Source organism: Mastigoproctus giganteus, chromosome 3 (assembly GCF_048544385.1).
Source record: "Mastigoproctus giganteus isolate SK-2022 chromosome 3, ASM4854438v1, whole genome shotgun sequence".
NCBI classification, from domain to species: domain Eukaryota; kingdom Metazoa; phylum Arthropoda; class Arachnida; order Uropygi; family Thelyphonidae; genus Mastigoproctus; species Mastigoproctus giganteus.
Window position 1 is genome coordinate 178,090,285 of NC_143577.1, and position 20,170 is coordinate 178,110,454.

Sequence of the window (20,170 nt, forward strand, 5' to 3'; positions counted from 1 at the left end):
GCACAATCCTTCCAGGGCCGAATTGATCGACAGGGCCCTCATCATATACTCCCTTCTATCGTGTCTGGGCAGAATTGCAGACACTTTCAAATTCAACCCTAATTCACGGCTTTTTTTCAACAGTGACCTGTACTTGTTAAGTAATTCCGCCAGTCTCCTACTCTTAATATCATTAGTGCCAACGTGTACAACTATATCACCTTTTGTGCCCTTAAAAGATGATATCCGCATAAATGTGCACATTTGTTCTTTACCTTCTGGATTCTTAATATAATAATAGACTATTCTGTGTTCTTATTAGGGAAGTTTTGTTTCCTCTGTTGATAGAAATGGGATTGGGATTATGCATACTTTAAAAATGACATTGTTATCCATGAGTTGACCTGAAATTATTTGATTACATTTTTAATTCGAATAGCATCACCAAAGAAGTGAAACCACTGCTTAATTAAAACTAAGATACCACCTGTACAACCTTACAGTTATAAATTGAGCCTATTTGAGACTTTCTGGTCTTTTTTGCCTTAGTTAGAAACTTTGTGTTGAAATGGTAAATAATGTATTCAGCCTAAACGAGCATCTAAGTGGTATGCAAGGAAAAAACTTCCAATTAAATGTATGACTGAAGTTACTAGCATATTTTAAACCCAATATTGTACTGTTGTTGGCCAACCACAACAAATTAATAAAAGTGTGGAGTTTTATTTAAACTCAGAATTTTAAGTTATATGATAATAGATGCTGCTCTTTGTTCTGTTTTTGTCTCATTTTGTTTTGGGAAGTTTGTTGCCTCTTTTGGAGGGAACAAATCTTCCCAAACTCTTAATTCAAATAGGAACCCAAGAGGCAAATCTGCTGTTTGATTAAAAACTGAGAGGCACTGCCATTGCAGCCTGTTTTGAGACTTCCTGGTTTATCAGTAGATAGCAGGCAACCTCAATTAGCAACTTTGGGGTTTTATTTATTTAAATTTTTGCATCAAAATAAAACTCCACACTTTTACTAACATGCTGCAATGTGCCAATGCAGCAAGGGGTTAAAATATACTCTTAGTTTAATATGTATTTAATTCAAAGTTTTCTAGCACACACTGTTTGAATGCTTGTTTAGACAATGTTATTTGCCATTTTGGCATGAAGTTGTTAATTGAGGCTGCCTGCCATGTGACAAGAGACCATGTTTTGAAACAGACTGTAATGGTACTTTAGATTTTAATTGAACAGTGGATTAGAATATAAAGTAGTATCTATTATCATATTTTCAGAAATGATGGACCTACACTGTGGCTGTAACATATATACTGAGATGGCTTGAATTAGAAACACCTACTTAGTATCTTGTTGCAATACCTTTAGTATGCAGAATAGTCTGGATACGTTGTGGTAGACTCTGGAAAGTGCTGTATGGTGTCCTGTGCTGGCCACACTGCATCCTATAGTTGCCAGGTATTCATTGCTACTTGATCCGGGCACTGAATAGCCTATTGTATAATTTGTCCAATTTGTTGGCAATGGGAGGATAGAGAACTCACCAGGATGATTGTTAAAACAGTTATTGCAGGAAGACAATGCTCCAAGTCAAAAGAGCTCTTGCTGAAAGCTGCCTTGATGGTCTGGGAAGGTGATCACTATAATAGGTGCATGTGGTCAGAAATAATGGACCTATAGGAGTCTCTAGTGAGATGCCGATTGATAAGTACTGGGATAGCCTCTGTTCTCCTGTCTAAACTTTCTCCAGACCATTATGCTACCATACTGGCTTGTAAAACCTTAATGCAGTGAGGTTTGAGAACCTCATGTTAATTCTGCCATACCTGTCTGTCTGTCTGCCTGCCTGCATGCATGGTGCAGTTGGAAACAATTCATCAGACCAAGCAACTCATTTCCTGTCATCCACCGACTTTGTCATTCCTCTGTCTACTGTAAGTGACATCCCATCAGCTGGGGGTACTCAAGTGGGTCATTGGCTGTGATAGTTGTCTAACATGTAATCCACATTGAAATGGTTCATGCCACTCACTAATGTATTGTGTGGCCAGTTGCTCTATTGTGGGACATCAGTTTCACTGGATAGCACATTGGATCAAATTGTCCCTGTGGTGTACAACACATGTCTGGCCTGGGATGGAAACTCTGGCTGGGTGTTCCTGCCACTGTTGGTCCCTCTGGCTGTATGGGAACAGTATGTGGGTGGCTGTGTCTCTTAGATATGTATCATTCAACTGGACTCAACAATTATCCCTGGTAGGAACTCTTTTAGGTCATGTCTCTGCCCCATTCTTTGTATGGAACACTGGTATAAACACCACTATTCAGCACACTGTCACTGTAGTGCCAGTGTGCTGAATAGTGGTGGCAGATGTTATGTTTAAATTTATGGTGGAGATGTTTCTAATGCAGAGCTATCTCAGTGTGTTTTTCTGTTGTCATATATCCCATGATATTTTTCTTTAAATTTATATTTTTATTATCTTATAGAGGCAAAAGTGTCTGTGAAGTTGGAGGAGGAATGACATGCATCAGTGGTTTAGCGGTAAGATTGCAATGCTGATATTTTCTGTAATTCACAAGCAACTTATTCCTATTTATTGCACTTTTTAAAAAGCCTTGATTGATGTAGTAATTTTTTTTAAAAAGACATTTGTACAGGATTATTGCTATTATTATTTGGGGAAAAAAAAATCCACTGTGGTTCTAGTATTTTGCGACTCAGTCTGGTAACAGCAAGCCTGAACGTTGTTTTTTTTTTTTTTTTTTTTTACAGTTGTAGTAATCTGTCCAGATACAGTATAATGGCTTGTTATGGTTACCAAACTATCAATAGCAATTCAGTTATGACATGCAGCTCTTGGTTGAAATAGCTGTTTATAGGAAAAAGATTGATTCTCAGTCAGTTCTAGCTTTCATTGTAGAGCAAAAATTAGTTTCCCAAAGAGGTAACTGATTTTTTACCTAGTGCAGGTAGTTCCCGACTTTACGAGTTAATTCGTTCCTAGTGCGTGCTCGTAAATCGGGAATTTATTTCCCATAGACCTAATGTTAAAAACAGAGGTTACATTCTCAACAATGAAATTAGTTAGCTAATTAGTTTGTTTAAATAATGATATTGATTTATCCAAAGATATAAAAACATAGCCTGTAAAATTAAACAAATTATAATTTAAAGAATTATTTAAGACTTACAAACGTTAAAGAATGTTTATTCTTCATCATTATTATCGACTAAATGCACACTTGTAGATCACTCACTATTGGCTTGGCACTCGTTGGTTTGTTGCACAAGGAGTTGTCTTCTTTAGCAATGCTTCTAGAGGCGTTCATTTTCAAGATAATCTTCTTTTTTTCTTTATAAATTTCATGATAGCATTCATAAGCATTTTTTAATGGCACTCACAAATTGCAACTAACTAATATGATACGCACAAGTGAGATTGCAACTAACATGATTCACACAGAGTAACAAGTTTACAAAGTTAAAAAAAAAAAAGAAAATGAAGAGAAGATTCTGAAAATTTATTTGTTTTTTATGTGATTGAAGATTGCAGTGAAGGGGGAAACACATTTCACCCTAATAACATAAAAACCCACACAATTTCACTATCGATATTTTCGCAAATGCAGTAACATTGAGTTTACTACTCGTTTATAATTGCTTGCATGAACAGAAAAGCCGAATAAACCGGAAAGTGCAAATTGTTTTTATTGTTTTATAGTAGTGACCTCCAGAAATGTGCCTTAGAAAAATATTACAAAGGGTTCAGAATTGATTCTTATAACAGAACATATGATAACAATGAAAGTGTAGTACATTTTAATGATTTGAATTGGCATCTAATACAATTTACATTATAAAAATGACTTTTTAGAGAGATAAATAGCTTAGTTATACAGCGAAAATTTCAACTTCCGAGGTCTTGGAATGAATAATTAAAAAACACGTTATTGGGTTCACATTACGATATTTTCCCGATATGATGGTGTCTCTGGAATGGATTAATATCGTAAAGCAGGGTGCACTGCATGAATGTTTAACATTCATTTTTTTGCAACCAATGTTTATATTTTTGATTTTGTTGATGCTTGACACCTGAAAAAAAAAAAAAAAAAACTCGTAACCCCGGGAACTGCCTGTACATGAGTTTTTAATTTGTTTTTTTTTTCTCCCATGCTACATAATGTGTATTATTCAATTGATTGAAATTTTATAAATGGATAAAGAGGGTCACGTTTCTGATACTTCCATTCAGTTGCAGTTTCTCCCTTTGTTCTCCTCACCAACCTTGTTGACCTTTTCTGTACTTGTTCAAGCAACTCTACATCCGCCCTAAAATGAGGCCTCCAGATCTGTAAGCAGTACTCATGGCTTCGCTTGACCACCTCCTTTTCCCTACTAGCAGAATTCCTGTATATCATTGACAATACCCGATGACTTGCTCTGGCAGCCTGTCTGCACTGCTCAGAAAACTAAAATGAGGCCTCTGGACCTGGAAGCAGTACTCATGGCTTGGCCTGACCACCTCCTTTTCCCTACTAGCAAAATTCCTGTATATCATTGACAATACCCCATGACTTTCTCTGGCAGCCTGTCTGCACTGCTCAGAAAACTTCATATCTCACTGCACAATTACTCCCAGTTCTTTTTCATTTTCTACCACCCTAAGTGTAGTACCATTCAGTCGTTATGTTTTTCTGGGTTATTTCCTCCCATATGTAGTACTTTGCATTTGTCAATGTTAAACTTCAGTTGCCACTTCAGTCCAACTGCCTAACTTTTCTAGATTCCGTTGCAGTAGCACACTGCCATTAACAATGCTGCCAACCTTTGTATCATCTGTAAACTTGGACATTAAGTGTGATGTACCTTCATCAATATCATTGATAAATATACAAAACAGCAGTGGGCCCAACTCCGAATTCTGGGCGACTCCACTAATAACATTAGTCTGCGAAGAGCACCACCATTGATTACCACTCTCTGTCTTCTCCCACTCAACTATCCTTTTATCCATTGTAGCAACTTGCCCTTAATACCATACTGTTCCATTTCAGGATTATGTGGATCTCTTACAATGGGTATAGTTAAGAACTACATGATTAGTCAGTCATCAAAGGGTACCCTTTTGAAAAAAGATTTGGGTTTTTTTGTAAATTGTAGCATTTGGAAAATAGGCACTTGTGAGTAAAACTGATTGAAGTATTTATGGCTTTAAAAAAAGTTTTTTTTTTTTTTTTTTCATTATAGTAAGTTCACACAAGAACGAGGGAGGCATGGATTTAAATTGATAAACATTTGTAAGGTAGATGTGAAAACTTTGCATTCATCCAGACGGTATTTGATTGGTTGTTGAACAAACTTACATCTGGTGTTGTGGTAGTTGTTTGAATAAATTTCAAGGAAAATTAGGGGAATTTTTGGAAGCGATGAGCAGATAAAGTGGGTTAGTTTTTTGGTGTATAATCAGCTTCCATATGTCATTTTACCACTTCTAATGCTAGATCCCATGTAGTACTATTACTGTTTGTTTTGATGAACAGCCATGCTCAAATGTTACCCAAGCAGATAGACAAGTTTTTTTTTTTTTTTCATTATAGTAAGTTCACAGATAGCTCAGACTAAATTTTAATACTTTTTCACTATGTTTTAATGTCCAATGCAGTACAGCACACCCAACTGTTGTGCACATGTGGTATGTATTATTTTTGTGATAAATTTTGTATAAAGGATGTCTCAAAAATATTGGTACAAACGTTTAGGGGAAGTAGGTAACATCTAAAGGAATGTGAATCGCATAGGAACCCATAACCGGAAACGTCACTGTAAGTCGGTACACGGCGCTGTTCATCAGTTTGCTGAAGGAAAATTTCTGGTTTACTCATTCAAGCAGTAGTCACCACACAAAGAGCATGCATCGATATACGAACTGTGAGCTGGCAGACATGCACCTAGTGTATGGATTAGGAGAGGGCCCCCCATCGCTTCTCAATAAATGTGTGGGCAGGTATGGTCAGTGACTGCTTAGCCGGCCCATACCTGTTACCATCCCGCATGAAATCCGCTAAATATAGGATCTTTCTTGAACAAGTTCTACCAGGGTTACTTGACGATGTTCCATCAAATGTGAGATGCAACATTTGGTTTCAACATGACGGGGTGCCTGCCCATTATGGAAGGTGTGTTCGTGACCATTTGAACAGGCTTTTTGGGCATCGATAGGGTAGCTAAGAATAGAAACAGGTGCAGGTATACTTGCGTGTACACCAATGCTAGGAGTTTAGTAAATAAATTTGATGAATTTGAGGTATTGCTCAAAACATCGAAGGCAGATATTGTTGGGATATCAGAGATGTGGTGTCACACAGATATAAGGGATGCGGAACTGCAATTTGGGGAGTACAACGTCTACAGAAAGGACAGACAGGATAGGAAGGGGGGAGGTGTTATGCTATTAGTTAAGAAACACATAAAAACCAAGGAAGTGAAGCCAGTCGACATCGCTGGACAGTGCAGTGTGGAGTCAGTCTGGTGTGACATAAACATTGGGAGATCAAAATTGAGAGTAGGAGTGTGCTATAGGCCTAATGACTCTGATGAGTATAATAAGGAACTGTACAGGGAAATTGAGTGGGCCAGTAAATCAGGGTGTCTTATAATGGGAGAATTTAATTTCCCAGATAGTGACTGGAATTTGGGGGCTGGTTACTCACACACTAGCAGGGCTTTTGTGGATTTATTGGATGATTGTTTTCTACATCAGCATGTTCGGGAGGCAACTAGAGGGAGTAATACTCTTGATTTGATTATCAGCAGTGATTCTTCATGCATTAAGAATCTGCAGATAAATGAACCACTAGGTGGCAGTGATCACAGTGTGCTGAAGTGGGATTTACTCAAAGAGGTAACTACCATTAGGGGTAAAGGGAAGGGTTATTGCTTCCGTAAAGGCGACTACGATGGACTGAGACAGTATTTAAATTCTATACAGTGGGACCAACTGATGATGTTACCAACAGCAAATTCAAAATGGGAAGCATTCAAAGAACTTATCTTGGAAGCTACTAGGCTTTACATACCAACTAAGAAATATTGTTCAAGGTTTAGGCCAAAATGGATGTCAGATGAACTAATGAGGCATATGGCAGAGAAGAAAAATGCATGGGATACATACAAATTAACACATGACACAGAAGCCTATGATAGATACAAGTTGATATGCAACCAAGTTACAAAGGAGGTTAGGCAGGCGAAGGCAGATTACGAGAAATCCTTGGCAAGGGATGCAAAGAAAAACAGCAAAGAGTTCTTTACTTATGTAAACTCTAGAAGGAAGGGGGTGAATCAGATTGGCCCACTTGATATTGATGGGTCAAGTGTTGATGATCCTGCTCAGGTAGCTAACAAACTAAATGAATATTTTGCATCGACATTCACACATGAGGAGTTATTCAGCGAGGGGAATGCCAGAGGTGTATTCAACTCTAGCAGTAAGCTACAGAATCTTGAAATAACTGGGAGTAAAGTGGAGGAGAAACTGTTGAAGATAAACACAAGAAAGGCACCCGGGGTGGATGGGATCTATCCAGTTATATTAAAGGAGGCAGCAAAGGAAGTAAGCAAACCCTTAGCCATAATTATGAGAGCTTCCTTGGACTCAGGGGAGGTACCCATAGGCTGGAAATGTGCAAATGTGACCCCAATTCACAAAGGAGGATCAAAGGCTGACACAAGTAATTATAGACCTGTGAGCTTAACTTCTGTTCCAGGAAAATTAATGGAGGCACTGGTTAAAGAAGCACTGCAGGATCATTTAGACAAGACTTCAGTTATAGCTCAGACACAGCATGGTTTTGTTAAGGGCAAGTCTTGCCTGACCAACTTGATTGGATACTATGATGCAGTCACAAAAGAACTGGATGCAGGGAATAACTTTGATATTATATACTTGGATCTTAGAAAGGCTTTTGATACTGTTGCACATGGAAGACTGCTACACAAGTTGGAGCAGTGTGACATTGGAGGCAAATTGCTGCTATGGATAAAGGGGTGGTTGAGGGGGAGAAGACAGAGAGTGGTAATCAATGGACACTGCTCATCGTGGACTGATGTTATTAGTGGAGTTCCTCAGGGCTCAGTGTTGGGTCCATTATTGTTTTCTGTATTTATAAATGATATTGATGATGGTATATCGGGCTTAATGTCCAAGTGTGCAGACGATACAAAGGTTGGCAGGGTTGTCAAGGACACTACTGACACTATGCTGCTGCAACAGGATCTGGAAAGGTTGAGCAGATGGGCTGAGAGGTGGCAAATGAAGTTTAACATTGAATGTAAAGTACTACACATGGGAAACAGCAACCCCAGAGCAACGTATCAACTCTGTGGTACTACACTGACAGTGGTAGAGAATGAAAGGGACTTGGGGGTGGTTGTGCAGGCAGATATGAAGTTCTCTGAGCAGTGCAGAAGGGCTGCAAGAGTAGCTCATGGAGTATTGTCAATGATATACAGGAATTTTTCCAGCAGGGATAAGGAGGTGATTATTCCATTGTATAAGGCGATGGTCAGGCCACACCTAGAGTACTGTATACAGGTCTGGAGGCCTCATTTCAAGAAGGATGTAGAGCTGCTGGAACGAGTACAGAGAAGGGCAACAAGATTAGTGAATGGAACAAAGGGGTGCTCTTACGAAGAAAGGCTTAAGTTTTGCAAATTACAGTGTCTGGAGACTAGGCACCAGCGAGGTGATCTGATAGAGGTGTATAAAGCCTTGAATGGTTTAAGCATGCTCAATGCTGATGGGATTCTTCCTCTAGCTCAGAAAAATCACCTGAGAGGGCATAAATTCAAATTGAGGAAAGACAGATGTAGGATAGATGTGCGGAAATTTGCCTTTAGCCAGCGGGTGGTTGGTTGGTGGAACAGACTTCCATCCCTTGTGGTGGAGGTTGATAGCCTAAATAAGTTTAAGGCTCAGCTGGACAGGTATTTTGAACGAACAGAGGGGTGAAGTGGAAGTGGGTTTTTTTTTTTTTTTTTTGGATGATGCTGCATAAGCTTGCTTTCTTGCATCAAATGCCTCTACTAATGCTAATGCAATGCTAATGATGGATTGGCTGTGCTGGACACGTTGCCTGGCCCCCACGTTCACCTGATTTATTGAGCCTTGATTTCTTTCTGTGGGGCCCTCAAATCTATCGTGTGTATGAATCACTTGTGGAGACGGAAATGGATCTCGTGGCGAGACTCATCTGCGCTGCTGCTACGTCAAAGAAACTCCAGGTGTGTTCGACCATGTCCGCAAATCCATGTTGCGTTGGTGTCATGCATGCATCGCATCTCATTGCGGAACCTTCGAGCATCTGTTGTAACATCAATGCATTCATCTCGTACTCCATTGTAAATATTATGTCAAATAAATGTTTGCCACTAATTACTGTCTTGTGCCTCTGCTATTACTTTCCTGTGACGTTTCTGGTTATGGGTTCCTATGTGATTCACATTTCTTTAGATGTTACCTACCTACCTCCCCTAAACATTTGTACCAATATTTTTGAGACACCCTGTATGTAGTGTGACCTTCTTTTCGTCTGAATTATATGAAATCATAGTACAGTCTATTCTACACATTTCCGAGAATTATTTTTTTTAACTGGATTAAATGGAATTTCTACAAATAAAGAATAATTAGTAAAATAATGATAAAAGTTAATTAGCTAAATGGCAAGGTGATATCACTATTTTTTAATTTTTTGTTATAGTTTGGAAAATTCCATATGCTTATTTGAATGTGCTAGGGTACTGATAATTTTGTGCCTGCCCCTGTAATCAGGGAGCCTTCTGAATTAATTTGAAAGAATATCATGCATCTCTGCATGCAGCTTGTGTCTTGAGGTTGCTTTGCTCTCTCTAGTGGTGAAGGACTGCTTTCAGCCATCAAGGGCTTATGCTGAGATCCCTCATTTTCTACTTTGGCAATATTTCAATTTCCATTTTCCATCTTGGGGAAAATTCACTTTTCCCAAGATGGAAATTTAATTAAGAGATTCCTCTGATTTTTCAAATTATTTGAATGCCAGCTTTGAATATCACCCCATATCCTTTACTACATCTTGATTAAAAGCAAAATATTAAAGAATAACTTTAATATTTGCTTTTAATCATTGTAGTTAGAGCTGCTTATATTAAATTTGGTGTAACTGACAAGAAAAACAAAATTTAATCCAAGGCACGCTGATTAATATTGCATATGCATTAAAATAGTTAATGTATATTTTTTTAATATTAGGATGTGATTCAAATGGTGGGAAACACTACAGGAGATTGTAGTCTGATTCCTTGCAAGGAGGTCATTTAGACTAGTCTAGTTTATGAGTATGAGGTGTTTCCACGATAAATTTCTCCCAAATAGTCCATAGCAGAATTTTGTTCACAGCAAAATAAAATATCTCTTGAAGAACCATGAAGTGGATTTTTTTTTTTCATACCACCAGTTTTTCAGATGTTAACTTTGAAAAACTCCTGGTTTGAAAATGCTGAGTTCAGATATCTATCTATCTGTAAATAGAAATCATAGTGTTTTCTTTTTTTCCATTCAAATACTTTTTAAAAATAGCATTTGCATTTATTTTTCATCTCTTGTTTAAAATCCTAAACAAATGCTCTTAAATATGGCAAATTAAACTTTCAGGGACGACATTTGAAATTTTTTAAAATTCCATATTAACATTAGCTGTTTTCCATAAACTTGATTCTTTGCACTATTTAAAATAGTTATTACCGTGTTATAATTTTTAAGTTCTACCCAGTGGCAGCTCATATGAACAGTTTCATTACCAATGTTTTGCCATAAAATTATTGTTCATCCTCCCAGGAGAGTTGGAATTGATTAGCATGCTCTGGCAGTGGACTGGTCATTACACTAGTAGTAGTTAAGTTTTGAAGATGTATTAATTTTCCATGGATATCTATGTAACATTTCTGTCTCTGATTTTTAAACAGTATTTTAGTATCTGTTATAATTTGAAAAGTTGGTGTTTTGTTTTACAGGTAGCTGCAACAGCTGGAGCAAAGGAACTTTTGCTAACTGATGGGAATTTACAGTCTGTACAAAGTATCCTTTGCTTTCTACAAAACATTTTTGAATTTTATAATGAGTATACTATGTGATCAAAAGTAAAAAAAAAAAAAAAAAAGCATTTATCATTTCAATGTTAATCATTTCATACTTAAACATTAAGCATGATATACCTTCATCAGTATCATTAATAAATATACAAACAACAGTGGGCCCAACACTGAACCCTGGGTGACTCCACTAATGACATTAGTTCATGAAGAGCAGCATCCATTGATTTACCATTACCTGTCTTCTCTCACTCAACCACTCTTTTATCCATTGTGGCAACTTACCCTTAATACCAAATTTCTCCAATTGTACAGTATCTTCCATGCACAACATTATCAAAAGCTTTCCTGAAATCCAAGTATATGATATCAAAATTATTTTTTGCATCCAGTTTCTTTGTAACCACATCATAGTAACCAATCAAATTTTTGTCAGACAAGACTTTCTTTAACAAACCCATGCTGTGTCTGAATTATTACTGCAGTCTTGTGTAGATGATCCTGCTATGCTTCTTTAACCAGGACTCCATTATTTTCTCCAGAAAATAAGTTAAACTAACAGGTCTGTAATTACTTGCATCAGCCTTTGATCCTCCTTTGTGAATGGGGATACATTTGCACACTCCAATCTGTGGGGACTTCCCCTGAGGCCAAGGTTCTCTCATAATTATGGCTAAGGGCTTGCTTACTCCCTTTGTTGCCTCCTTTAATATAACTGGATAGATCCCATTCTCCCCAGGTACTTATGTTTAACTTCAACAATTTCTCCTCCACTTTGCTCTCAGTTATTTCAAAATCATTACGCTTCCTGTTAGTTTAATAAGCTTCTGTCCTCCACTTCCTTAAAGAATTCCTCATGTATGAATGTAATACAAAATACCCATTCAGTTTGTCAGCTATCTGAGTGGGATAAAGCAACAGTCAAACCATCGATATCAAGTGGACTAATCTGATTCATCCCCTTCTTTCTAGAGTTTATATAATTAAAGAAGTCCTTGCTGTTTTTCTTAGCATCCTTTGCCAATGATTTCTCATAATCTGCCTTCACTTGCCTAACCTCCTTTGACTTGATTACAGACTAGCTTATATATATACCATAGGCTTCTGTGTTGTCTGATAATTTATATGCATCCCATGCATTTTTCTTTTCTGCCACGAGTATCATTAGTTCATGTGACTTCCATTTAGGCCTACACCTTGAACAGTATTTCTTCATTGGTATGAAAAGCCTGAGTCATCAAATCAAAATCAGCTTGCTAACATTTCTAGTGTTTGAACGTTTTTCTGTAGTGTATAATATTGGGTATCTTCTGAAAAAATTGGAAGTATGCAGGATTTCCCTAGAAAACTTAATGTTGATATTGCTCCTGTTATGGCAGGTTTCAAAACTCAAGGAGCAAGGCAAATTCAGTTCATGATTCAAAAGTTTTGAAAAATGATAAATTAATGAACTCTCAAGGAAAAGAACTTGGCATTTTAACAATGTTTCATAGAAGTTCTTATGCCGAGCATTAGAGGATATTCAGACAAAAAAAAAAAAAAAAAAATAAAGAAAAACTGAGATTGTCTCTTTTCTGTTGAAACTTTGAAGATGTTTTTGACAACTAAATGTATACCACAGTGCCATTGTTATAAACAAAACTTTAGCTCAGCATTTCTGAAGAGGGTAAAATCTGCAAGAGTATCTTAAGCTATCAGAGTTAGTGACTAACAGGCAACTGAAACTGAAATCCACAGAGAGAAAGATCCTATGTAAGCTGATGTTTGAATCCATACTGCACTGTACTGGTAATCAGTCATGTGGCTATCTTAATATGAAATGTGTATATTGTTAGTGGAGTCTGATTTTTCCAAACCTGCTTTCTTCCTCATTTTCTGGAAATCTGTTCAACAGTTTTTCTGTGATCTGAATGCCTTCCCCAGGGGCTCACATCTGGTGAGCATGGGCTTGGCACACCCAGGGTCCTAATCTGGATATCATTTGATTCTCTCTCTCTCTCTCTCTCTCGATAAATGGGGAATTTCTTTTCTTTTTTTTTTTTTTTTTGCTGGTGCAGCAAAAGCCTCAGGCTTCCTTGCACCACATAGCTAATAATAATATTGGCAAAGACCCTTGCATCACTTTTGTTCAACTGTATTGTCTCTACAAAAAGGATTCCTTCTACTTACTAGGATGAGTCATGTTGATGAAAATTTAACCCCATAAGCATTGCAGGAACATGCTGAAAAACTCAAGAACATCATGTACACATACACACACACAAGCCAAGATGCATCCACTGTAGAGGAACATTAAAGTTTCATACAATATTTATGAGTATAGAGTTGGAAACCCAATTCGTCAAGGAAAGATGAAAGTACTTAGGGCAGTCAGTGAGTATTTATTCTCATGTAGAGATATTTGAGTTAGCGATTTGAAACTTGGCTGTTAATTTCATCTTTCTATATATCTGTCCTCTTTCTGCAACTCCCTACCTTTTAGAGTTACACATTTTTCTCATTGTGGATAAGCTCTTTCAGGCCTCTTGAATAGAACTCTCCACTGAGCAGAAAATTAGGCTTCCACTTTAATTACCTGCTCATCAGTCTGAAATATTATTTGTCATATAATAACCCGTCAGTCTTCACCAATATAGCTGGATTGATATCATCATTCTTCTCTTTCTTGGCGTTTCCCTTCTACTCTCTCTCTCTCTCTCTCTCTCTCTCTCTCTCTCTCTCTCTCTCTCTCTCTCAGTAATTCTGGTTTTTTTTTTTTTTTTTTTGGCTTTTTTTTGCTGGTGCATATGGCTAATAATAATAATATTTTTTTACTTGAGAGCACCTACTTTGAATTCTTTTTGTGAGCAGGCAGAGATGCAGCATCCAAAATATCTGCAGAAATCTCTTCCTGCTAAATTACATTCTTGAAATATTTAATTGTATGTTCCCATTTTTCAGACCAGTACTTCTATGTATATATATATATATAATTTTTTTTTTCATTTAGTTCCATGTTGATAATAACACTAAAAAATTCCTTTAGTTCATGTAGTGAAACCAAAACCCATTCACACCATATGGAACATTTGAAAAGTGTCTTATATGTAAGGTCTTCCATTTTTCCTCTCAATTTATTTAGGATGGTCTGACAATGACTCATAGTCTCCATCAGAAATGCTTTTATGAGACCTTGACTGTATATCTAAATACGTCACTCTAACACCAAAGATAAGACTTCTACACTTAACAACAGCACCTGCCATTAATGATTGAATATAAACATCAGTAAACATAGACTTTTTTTTCAAATCATTTATATTAAGTATAAATTTGTTTTCATTTATATTTGTTTTCATATTGGACATGAGGGGGTGGTGGGGGACCCTTTTCCTGCAGTTTTTTATTTTTAATGCAATGCATGATACAGACCAGGGATAAGTATTAAAGATTAATAGATGAACCTAAATTTTATTACAAACTAATATAATTAAAGATATATGTTCAAGTTAAAAAATAGTGTTTCAACTCCCACCTAACTCACGTTGCTGATATAGTCTAGAAATAAAGGCCTCCCCTGTCAGTAAATTATTAAAGGCCACTTTCCTTATCAATCACAGTAGAAAAGACCAATGACAGGTCCCTGAGTGCCAGGTAATTAGTGATACAAGCATTCTAGGCAATAAAGCATTCAATTTATATCTTGTATATAGCTTTTGTTCTTTTTGAAGTTTTGAGCATTTATATCTCTACATACTTGCTATACATTCTAGTAGTGGCATGGTCTGTAGATAAAAGTGCCACTGGTGGATTCCCATATCCCTGCCATAGTATTATGCACGGCCGACCGGGCTAGCCGAGTAGGTAAAGTACCTGCCCGGCAACCCAAAGGTCGCGGGTTCGATTCCCGCCTCGGGCTTGGATCAAAGTACTGCAAAAACCTTGGGAGGTGCAATATGGCCACAGAAGCCGATGCGCCAACAACTACCAAATCACACAGTATTATGCACAGATATGGGATGTATATGAGAGTACTATACAGAACCTCTATGAAAGCCAGAAAAGGTGTAAAGTGTTGTGTTTGGTTCTGTTTTTGTGTTATGGCTGCAGGGCCTTTAGTGGGATCTATATTGCCTACCACCAATGTTGGTCCACAGTACTCTGGCTGCTCTCCATCAGAGTTTGCCTGAGCTTTCCTGATGGAGAACAAAAAAAAAAAATAATAAAAGAGTGGGTGAGTGTGGTCTTTAATAGACTATACCAGCAATGTGAGTTAGGTGGGAGTTGAAATAAAGGAGGATGATGAGGAAAGGAGGCATCCTTCTTGTTTCCACTTGATTCCACCCCTTGTACCTATGCAGTAATGAAAGTTACTTTACTAATTTAAAGGAAGAAAAGCCACCTTATTTTATTTCTTTTTGTTTATTAGCCTACTGACTTCTCCATCCACTTGGTTACTAGGTGGCACTGCTGCTGCTGCTGTCGTCTCCCAATGGCAGGGCTGGAAGCCTGAAAGAAAAAAGTAATCCTTTTAGGGTGAAAAGGAGCAACAATGGATTTGACAAACCATGTTTCACCTGGATTTATGGACTATGAATGTAATCAGGCCGACCGGGCTAGCCAGGTGGGTAAAGTGCCTGCCTGGTAACCCAAAGGTCATGGGTTTAAATCCCGCCTTGGGTTTGGATCAGAGTAAAATGCTGTTTGTTTGTTATTTGTTTGTTTTTAGGAGCATTAACAACTAAGACCATATTGCTCTGGGGATATGCGGTGGTCATTCCCTGACCTTTCCGCATCCTCTGTATTTGGTGAGCACAGGCTTGAACCTGGTCTAATCAAGAAGCGTGTGCTACGCACTGCTGCTCCTGGCTACGGAAGCGCCTAGAGTAAAATGCAAAAAAAAAAAAAAAAACACCCTTGGGAGGTGCATTATGGCCACAGAAACCATTGCGCCAACAACTAACAAAAAAAAAAAAAAAAAAAGAATGTAATCAGTAGCAATCCATATACTGCCAGGAGACAAAAGAAAGTTCTAAAACCAAAACATCTCTCCATTCTTCCAGATTTTCCACCCTTTAGCACAGGGGTTGGCAAACCTTTTTTGGAAAGGGCCAGATCATAAAATTTTTAGGCTCGGCGGGCTAGGTAGCAAGCTCGAAGATATTTACATGGATAATTCTACTCGTAGAGCAACAAAAAAAAAAAAAAAAAAAAAAAAAAGGTTCAAAATCTTTATTAGGAAGTGATATTTTACATAATATTTATACACTTGCTGACACTTACAAAAAAATGAAAAAAATATTTCCATTTATTAATAAACGTATTATAGAACTGGTTTAATTTTACATAATATTTATATACTTGCTGACACTTACAAAAAAATGAATAAAATATTTCCATTTATTAATAAACGTATTATAGAACTGGTTAAATTTTGTAATAATGTGATGAATGTAATTGTTTTTTCTGAGATAATATTTCATCATACTGGAGTTCGAAGTTAGTACTTCCTATAATTAAAGTCGTTTATAAATGGTCATCCATTAATAATGATCTGTATTGCAATTTTACATATTTCATTTTCGAAAATGTCTTTTCGCATTGGTAATTATTCCCAAATACAGATATAAATCCCCGTGCATATGATTTTAATTGACCGTATTTATCTTCCGAAAGATATTTATAGAATTGGGTTAGATCCATTTCTTTAAACCTAACCTTTAGCACATCATCATTTTGCAGATCAATCACTTCCAATTGAAGGTCTGATGGAAGCTCCTCAATTGTACAGCCAAATGGATTTTGAAATATGGAAATGTCTTTTGCACTTGCATCAAGATCCGAAAAACGTTGTTGTAACTGTAGTTTAAGTTCAGAAAATATATCCGCCGCAAACTTTTTTGGGAATGGTGATTTCGCTAATATTGGAAATTTTTTACAGCATGGAAAATGGTCAAACTTGGTTAATGTGATTTGTTTCAAACAATGTAAATTTTTGACGATATGACTTTACGCTAGAATACACTTGTTCTATGGTAGACGACAGAATGCGAATATGCGACGCCAGTAGCGCCACGTGCAGTCATTATTCTCAACTCGACTATCGGCTATTGCAGCGCGTAATTTGATTTATTTTTAATTTTTTTCATGTTAAAAACAATATTAACCCACGGACCGGATTAAAAAGAGGGGGCGGGCCAGATTTGGCCCGCGGACTGTTGTTTGCCGACCCCTGCTTTAGCAGATCAACCTGTTAGTAAACTTTCTCCCTTTGTCATATAGAGGTGTCTAGAACATATAGCTGATCCATCAAAAATGGTTTGTCATTTGACCTCTTTATATTATAGAAACAATAAATCATTGACTTCGGAGCTAATTTTAAAGACCACAGCTTTTGGTGGGATTCCCATTAAAGTCACTCCACACGCTACTTTAAATACATCAAAAAGGGTCATTATGAAATGGAACCTTCTAAACAGCCCTGAAGAAGAAGAAATTGTACAAGAATTACAAAATTATCATACAAACCAACTAATCTGCACTATAATGCTTATTTTTAACACTCCAACTTCACTGAAAGCAAGATATCTGAATTAGCAGGTAAACACCATGTATCCTCAATCCAATAAGATGCTTCAGGTGGCAAGAAGTATGGCCACTCCCAAAGAATATGCAGAGAGATAGCTGTTTGCAATATTTGTAGCATAAGAGTATTCTAATAACCAACGCAGTACACAATCCTTTGCCTGATCTGCAAAACTGACCACCCTGCTTTTTTCCAGAGACTGCAGTATATGAAAAAAAAAGTGAAGCAAATTCAGAAATATGTGGGGGGGGGGTTGAAAAGTTTTTAGCACAATATAGATTACAAAAGTTTTCACCAAAATACAATATCGCCAATCTGCGATGTGACTCTTCTTGTGTGTTCACTGAAATTTTAGGTTTGTATTCTTCTTTTTTACAGAGGGAATTGAAGCGTGGAAGGTTAATGAATATGGTGACTGTTGAGAGAATCAAGAAACATGGAGTCATTGAGTATTTTTATTTAAAGGGAATGTCATTGAAAGAAATTCATGAAGACATTCAGCAAACATTAGGGGAATCCTTCATATGCCATGGTCAAAAACTGGGTGGCAGAATTTAAGCACAGATGAGACGGCTAAAGATGCAAGTGGAAGGCCTGTTACCGTGTCGATACCTGCAAATGTGGATGCCATTCATGACTTGATCATGCAAGACTGCAGAATAACATTGGAACCCATAAGCAAGCTTACAATATTTTGGCAAATGCTTTAAGAATGAAGCCGGGTTCTTTGAGGTGGGTCCCTAAAGCATTGAATGCAGATCAGAAGCAGGAAAGAGTGGGGTGTTGTCATGAGATCATGCAGAATCTTGAAGGTAATTCAGCCCAGTTTTGGAGGTGAAATGTCACTATGGATGAAACATGGTAGCATCACTTTGACCCTGAAACAAAAGAGCATTCAAAACAGAGGAAACATCCATCTTCTGGGATGCAGAGGAGATATCATGGTTGACTTCTTGGATTGAGTAGCCACTATCAATGCCGAGTATTATTCTTACCTACTGAGACATATCTGTGAAGAATTGAAGCCCAAGGTGAAGAGGTGCAGAAAATTGGCCAAAGAAGTCATCTTATGTCAAAACAATGTGCTGGCATGTGCATACACACACATTTGTGATCCAGGCAACACTGTGTGACTGTGGGTTTGAGCTATTACAGCATCAACCTACTCATCAGATTTGGCTCCATTGGACTTTTCTATTTCAAAATCTCAAGAAGGACTTGAAAGGACATAAATTTGACAGTGACGTGTTGGATGCAGCCAACGATTGGTTTGAGTTAAAATCTGAATTTTATTTGAACTTGTTACAAAAGCTAGTGGATAGTGCCAGAAAGCTTGTTGAAAAATAAATGGGTTTTACAATTTTCCTGGTGCCTCCATAGCCAGGTTGGTAGGAGCAGCAGTGCATAGCACACGCTCCTTGATTAGACTAGAGTTCGAGCATGTGACCACCAAATCGGAGGATGTGGAAAGGTCAGGGAATGACCACCGCATATCCCCGGAGCAATATGGCCTTAGTTGCTAATGCTCCTAAAAACTTTCCAGCATTCCTTCTACAAGAGGCTAGAAACTTTTCAACCTCTCATTGTTTAAAACTGAACATAAGGCCACATACTAAGAAGTTAAAAAGCAGATACAGTGCGACCTCAGTATGAAGCGTGTTTCAGGCAGCAACTTTAATACCTGTGTTATAAGTGAGGCGTGTTATAGCTGAAAAAATTTTACCATTTTTTTCCCCCAGTTTTTTTTTTACATAAATACACTTTATGTAAAAAAAAAAAGCTGTAAATTCAAGGTTATTATTAGGGATCCTGTCTTTTCTAATACATTTTTTCCAGCAGTTTTCAATTGCTGTTAAGCTTACTTGCACACTTATCCAGTATTGTATGCAACATCTTTTAATGTTAATGTTTCAGTGTTAATATGAATTTCTGAGTTCGCAATACTAGTAGGTTTGAAGGCTCGAATAATGCTCTAGTACATGGGCTTAATTAGTACAGTTGTGTTCCCTGGCGGTAGCTCTTGATTTCAGGATATCAGTGAAAGATGAGCTGGATCCAACAATAACAGAGCCTTTACAGAAAGCAAGTGGTATCCCACCAATGGTACAAACCCACTTTCAAACTACAAAGCAAAAGCATCACTCATCAGCCAAGCAATGGAGCTATTTTTATAAATCACAGATAGAGGTTTCATGTGCTTAAAATAGTGGGGAATTCAACTTTTACTGATACGCATTGGCTTTCTTGATTGAGCACAGTAACACAGTAATTCTCTCTTTTTTAGTTCTCATGACTGCTTTGTTGGATGCCTTTTTTATATCCAGTGACTTGTAGGGAATAAATTTATTTGCTGTTTCGTCACAGTTGTACAACTTTTCATAAGTGAATTCACAATTTTGAATCACATTACATAGAAATTGAGGGAACGCTTGTGCTGCTGTAATGTCACCAAATGCAGATTCTGCTACAAGACTAACCTGGGAT

The 20,170-nt window shown here is 37.3% G+C and overlaps 1 protein-coding gene across 1 annotated transcript in view; it reads left to right on the top strand.

Annotated features, from left to right (window-relative positions):
- Positions 1–20,170, top strand: part of LOC150088439 (calmodulin-lysine N-methyltransferase) — a 410,297-nt gene that overhangs the window by 110,538 nt on the left and 279,589 nt on the right. Inside the window, exons 5-6 of the mRNA XM_090370776.1 lie at positions 2,478–2,532; positions 11,044–11,107. Of these exons, the coding sequence (XP_090226902.1) occupies positions 2,478–2,532; positions 11,044–11,107 (119 nt within the window). The remainder of the gene's footprint in view (positions 1–2,477; positions 2,533–11,043; positions 11,108–20,170) is intronic.